This window comes from Martes martes (genome assembly GCF_963455335.1).
Source record: "Martes martes genome assembly, chromosome: 13".
Classification (NCBI taxonomy): Eukaryota; Metazoa; Chordata; class Mammalia; order Carnivora; family Mustelidae; genus Martes; species Martes martes.
The window spans coordinates 64,275,818-64,281,817 of record NC_137901.1 but is presented as its reverse complement, the minus strand read 5'-3'; the positions used below and the strand labels follow the sequence as shown (position 1 = coordinate 64,281,817).

Sequence of the window (6,000 nt, the reverse complement as noted above, 5' to 3'; positions counted from 1 at the left end):
TTCTTTATGTATTACATATACCCTTTATCAGGTATATATTTTGCAAATATTTTCTCCCAGTCTGGGGCTTATATTTGAATTTTCTTAACAGTGTCTTTTGAAGAACAGACATTTTTTTCATTTTTATGAAGCTATCAACCTGTTATTTTATGGACAGACAGTACTTTTGCTGTTACATTTAAGAAGTCTTTGTCTAACTCGAGGTCACAAAGATTTTCTACTAAAAGTTTTATGGTTTTAGGATTTCTACTTAGGGCTATGGGATATTTTGAAATAATTTTTGGATATGATGCTACTCAAATGTTTGTCAATGAGAGAATGGTTATACAAATGTGGTAATCCATTCCATGGAATATTATGCAGCCATAAAAGAGAATGAACTATTGATGCATGCAACAAATTGGATGAACTTCAAGGAAATTATGTTGAATGGAAAAAGCCAGTCTCAAAAGGTTACCTACTATGGTTCTATTTCTATGACATTCTTAAAAGGACAAAATTAAAGAGATGGAGGACAGAATGATGTTTGCAGGGGTTAGGGATGGGAGGAATGAGGGGATGGATGTGGCTATAAGGGGGTAGCATGAAGGAGCCTTGTGGTTGAGATGGTAGATGGTGGATGGTAGATGGTAAATCTAAACATCTTGCTTAGTGGTGATCGTGCAAAGATACACACATGATAACATGGATGCACACACACACAACACACACACACACACACACACATACACAAATGAGTGCAGGTAGAATTGGAAAACATGGAATAAGCTCTGGATTATACCAATATCAATTTCCTGGTGTTAATGCTGTACTATAATTATGCAAGATGCTAGCATTGGAGGAAGCTGGGGGAAATGTGCATAGACCATCCTTGTACATTACTTTGCAACTTCATGTAAATTTACAATTATTTAAAAATTAAAAGTTTGGAAAAATTCAGTTGCAGTTGTCTTGACACATTCTCCTAAAAAGCCACAATATCCTGATCCCATCTAAATTATTATAATCCTGTAATAGTTAATATCTGCTTCACAGTCAAATTTCCACAATGGTCCATAAGATGGCTTTTATTTATAGTTACTACTTTTTGTTTGGTTTGGTCTTCTGAGAAGATCTAATCTGTATAAACTGTATTCTTGTTACTTGTTAGATCTCTCCAGATTCTTTTCATCTGTAAGGGTCTACACCTTTTCTTTCCTGATATTCACTTTTCGAAGAGTCCATGCCAATTTTCTTTTCCAGCATTCTGCAGTCTGGGTTTGTCTGGCTATTTTCCTGGGGCCCTTGCTTTCCCTGAGAACTGAGAACTACTTGCAATGGATTTAAACACCTCAAATATGCTTATACCCATGGGCTTATCATGACACTAGCAAATCAAAGTTGGAAGAAGCTGGCACACTGACTTGTTACTATTGACAGTCGGTAAATAAGAGGAAAAAAGATCAAACATTTATCTTGCTTTTACCTTACACATAGCTCCTCTGGGGACTGAATCACTGAGGAGGGGAAGTTTTCTTACCAAAGTCAAGGAGGAATGCAGGAATGCAGGAATGAGGACTTCCCCCAGCTTGCATCCAGTAATGAACCAATGGGTTAGGGCATTGTACATCACAAAAACACAATTTAGAATGGAATACAAGGGCCCCCACTCCATATCCTGATGGGTGTCCTCGTGTTAATTCCACCCCCCACCTTGTTATGTGGGGCCATCTCCCTCAGTTCATTTTGCCAAACCATGTCAAGGCCACACTGGCCTTCTGTATGCTCCAGGAGCCCCTTGCATTTTCACTCTGTCTGATTGGCATGCTCCACTCCCCAAGACTTCTGGGCCTCCCTCAGATTTGGGGGGTCTCAGGGTCTAACTCAAGTCAAAAATGTTGGGTCCTCCATCTTCGGTACCACAGGTGCCATAGCCAAGCCCATTGGGTTCTGTGTTTCTGTGTCAAATTTGGGATCTGCGCCAAGCAATTCTGCGCACAGGCCACAGTTCTTAGCACCCCAGGTTCTCATCTTGTGTCACAGCTGGGGGTGCTATAGATGCTTACGGGTGGCGGTGAGGGTGAGATGCAGCACCAGATCCCAACAATCTGGGAACCACACCCTTTCTGACATCTCTCTCCTCTGTTACTGATTCAGAAAGTTCCCCCAAATGTTCCCTTCCCTGCATTGGCCTATTTTGACCCTTTCCTTCCCACACGCTCCCGGCAGCTGTATATAATCACCAGCTTCATAATCAAGGCATCAGAGGGGTGTGTGTGTGTGTGTGTGTGTGTGTGTGTGTGTGATAGAGAGAGACAGACAGACAGCAGGACAGAATGTGGCCAGTCACTGATGTGACATGATTTCCCTTCTTAGGGAATCACAATGACCCCAGCCATCTCTGGGAGTCCCAGAATGGCAGGGTCTTTGGAACTCAGGAATCCCTTTGGTCGTGCCATCAGTTCCTCATTCATCTCTTCGCTCAACTCTGTCAGCTCCTCGTGTTTATCAGACACATCAAACGCGTAGAATGGATCCTGCCCACTAGGATTTGCAGAATTTGCAGATTAGTTAAGGAGAGAGACTTGCAAAATAAACTTAGATCTGTGTGGTAGGGGCTTAGTTAGGAAACCACAATGTTTACACATGGCAGGAAGCTGGTAACTGCGTTAAGAGGTCAGCGAAATATTATTGCCTGAGGAGGGAGTTTTGAGATCCTCGCAGAACACTGAATTGGGACGCCAGCTGGAGGACACTGTAAAGGGACAGGAAGTCCTGTCCGTCAATGAACGGCTTGGAAAAAGCGTTGGAGGCAACCAAGAGGATTAGGTATCGGATCAATTGCAGATACTTAATGCAGCAGAAACACTTGAGGGGGGGATGTATAAGACATGGGACTTGGGACCAAATCTGGGCCAGCCTCCAAAGACTGCGTCATGATAAAGAGTCTGAATTTCCCCCTTCAATCTGTACTTTCCTGCCCAAGCCACAGGCAGCTGTTGATTACTGGGGATGTGGCCAGTCCAAATTGAGATGAGCCACAAGTGTAAAACACACACTGGATTTTAAGGATTTCATACTGGGAAAAAACAGTTTAAAACCATCATAGCTAATTTTTATATTGGCTGCATTTTGCAATGATAATATTTGGGATGTACTGGCATAAGTAAAATGCACTATTAAAAATCATTTCAGGGGCGCCTAGGTGGTTCAGTGGGTTAAGCCTCTGCCTTCGGCTCGGGTCGTGATCTCAGGGTCCTGGGATCGAGCCCCACATCGGGCTTTCTGCTCAGCAGGGAGCCTGCTTCCTCCTCTCTCTCTGGCTGCCTCTCTGCCTACTTGTGATCTCTCTCAGTCTGTCAAATAAATAAATAAAATCTTTAAAAAAATAAAAAACATCATTTCAGGGGTGACTGGGTGGCTCAGTGGGTTAACGCCTCCGCTTTTGGCTCAGATCATGATCCCAGGGTTCCTGGGATGGAGCCCTGCATTGGGGCTCAGTGGGGAGCCTGCTTCCCCCTCTCTCTCTGCCTGGCTCTCTGCCTACTTGTGATCTCTCTCTGTCAGATAAATAAACAAAATCTTTTAAAAAATCATTTCACCTGTTTCTTTTTACCTTTTTAAATAAATGTAGCCAACAGAAAATTAAAAGTTACAGAATTGGATTGCATAGGTGACTTTGAAGGTGGGAGACAAACAAAGGTTAGTTAGAGAGGAGGAATGTAGGCAAAACTGGATCTGGGAGTGATGAGGAGGAGTGGAGGGTGCAGGCTGAGCAGTGGGGACAGGCAGGAAGCCAGATAATGGTCGAGGTGACAAATGACTCAGGCTAAAGGAAAGGACTTGACAAAGAGGAAGGCCAGGCCTGGTGACTGATAAGGAAATGATACAATAAGAAGAAGAACACAGTGCATTTGAGGAAGTAGAAACTCAGAGGGTACCTAGGACATGGCATAAGCTGAGGCCATTGTTTTACACTGGTGGAAGGGCCATGCTGGTGGACATGCGCCCACCTCTCTGGGGGACCCCTTGGGAAATGGATGTTCTCACCCAAGTTTGGGATCAAGGACGGATAGTCTGCCTGGCACCTCTCTGAGTAAGAGGCATGTCCCCCCTAAGTACCTATATAGGGGGTCCCTTCCTGCAGGGTACATCCTGACCCACCACCCAGGGGCTCAGGCAGCTGCACAATGGGTCAGGCCTGTAGGCACCCACTGTTTCCTCTTCACCCAGTAAACCTGTTGGTGAGGCCACTCCCCCTGCCTCCAGGTTTTTCCCCAGGTCCAGAGGTTTCCATGGAGTTTTCAGGCAGGAGGACTTGAGGGTGACCTTGATTGCCCCACCAAATGTGTATTGACTGAAACCCAGCAGCAGGAGAGTTCCTCTGGAGCAGGGGTCAGCAAGGTCTGGTACTATCTGGCGTGGCCCTATGTTTCTGTAAATAAAGTTAAATAGGGACACAGCCATACCTATCCATTTATGTGTTACCTTGTGACCGCTGTCACAGTAATTTGGAAAGCCCGAATCATTTACTATACGGTCCTTTATAGAAAATAATTGCCAGCCGCTGCCACTCTCTTGCGCAGAAGAATCCATGCATTTCTCTCACCTGCATCAGTGGTGTTTAATCAAGGTAATTTTGCCACCTTGGGGACTTTTGGCAATGTCTGGGGACATTTTTGGTTGTTGTAATTAGGGGCGGGAAGGCGCAGGTCCGGGCATCTGTTGCGTTAGGAGTCAGAGATGCTGCTCAACAGGACAGCCTCACCACAGAGAACCGTGTTCGAACGTCAGAGGAACTGAGCTGGAACACCTGCTCCCGACCTGTCCCTTGGCGCCCACAACCCCCCAGAGGCTTGCTCACCCTGTAACCCCTGCACGATCCAGCATTCTGTCCTCAATAGGCATGTTCCCCAGGTGCAGTCCCTGCACCCCCCAGGACCTCCCAGAGCAGGGACTGGGCTCACGTAGACTGTGAGCCACCAGTCTCCTGGGACCTTCACCCTAGGTTGGTTCTTGGGTGCGTCCCACTCCTTGTGACCTTTCACAGAACATCTGGGGCCTCCCCAGGACAATTCACCACACCAGGCGCACCAAACTCAGCGGAACAACTGTGCAAGACGCAAGCGAGTTTAATCCCTCAATCTGGCCTTCCGGGGACAGAGGGAAGGGGGACAATAAGAATTTGTGGGGTATCAGCAAAGCTGCCAAACAAGAAAAAGCTGAGCCAGGACTCTTCTCCTCGGCCCTGTGAAGCTCATGGCCCCGGCCCTCCTTGCCCACACGCACCTCTCCCTGAGGATGCATGCCCATCTGTCTTTAGATCACGGTATGTGAGTCTTGGGGTGCCTGGGACCCCGGAGCAGCAGGCTCCTTTTCTTCCCTCCTCATCACCCTCACCTTTTCCATGCCCTGGGCCCCCACCGCACAGTAATACATCGCCTCGTCCTCAGGCTGCAGCTCTGCGATGTTCAAATACCCCGTGTTCTTGGCCACATCTTTGGATCCGGAGAAGCGAGGGGGGATCTTGGAGCCCTGGTCATTGTCTGAGTGGGAGAAATATCTCAGCACGAATCTGGGAGGGTGACCGGGCCTCTGCTGGTACCAGTAGATGCTGTAAACGCTGACATCATGGTCTCCGTTCAAGGTGCAAGGCAGGTGGATTGTGGTTCCGAGGGACGAGGACACTGATGGCGGCTGGCTCAGCACTGGCTGGGAGCCACAGCCTGGGGACACAGAAGCGCATGGGTATTTGGGGCAGGTGAGGGCAGGGGATGGGGCTGGGGGTGGCAAGCTCTGGGGTGTTCTCACCTATGCAGTGAGCGAGGAGTACCAGCAGGGCAGGAGTCCAGGACATGGTGTAGACGTGCTGGGCTCTGTCTCCTTTGTGCTGCCACGGCTCCTGGGGCCCTCTCAGGGCCGGGCCAGCACCCTCCTGTGCCCTCCCAGGGGTGGAGCCATTGCAGGCCTGCTTCCTGGCCTCCACCATCCCGAACTTTCTAGAATTTGCAGCGTCGGTTG

General features: G+C 47.8%; 1 protein-coding gene across 1 annotated transcript; it reads right to left on the bottom strand.

Annotated features, from left to right (window-relative positions):
* Nucleotides 1–5,095: 5,095 nt before the first annotated feature.
* Nucleotides 5,096–5,876, bottom strand: VPREB1 (V-set pre-B cell surrogate light chain 1). Its single transcript, XM_080821510.1, has 2 exons — nt 5,791–5,876; nt 5,096–5,705 (listed from the first exon to the last, which is right to left on the bottom strand). The coding sequence occupies exons 1-2, from the start codon at nt 5,834–5,836 to the stop codon at nt 5,299–5,301; spliced, it is 453 nt and encodes a 150-aa protein (XP_080677636.1). The 5' UTR covers nt 5,837–5,876; the 3' UTR covers nt 5,096–5,298.
* Nucleotides 5,877–6,000: the final 124 nt, after the last annotated feature.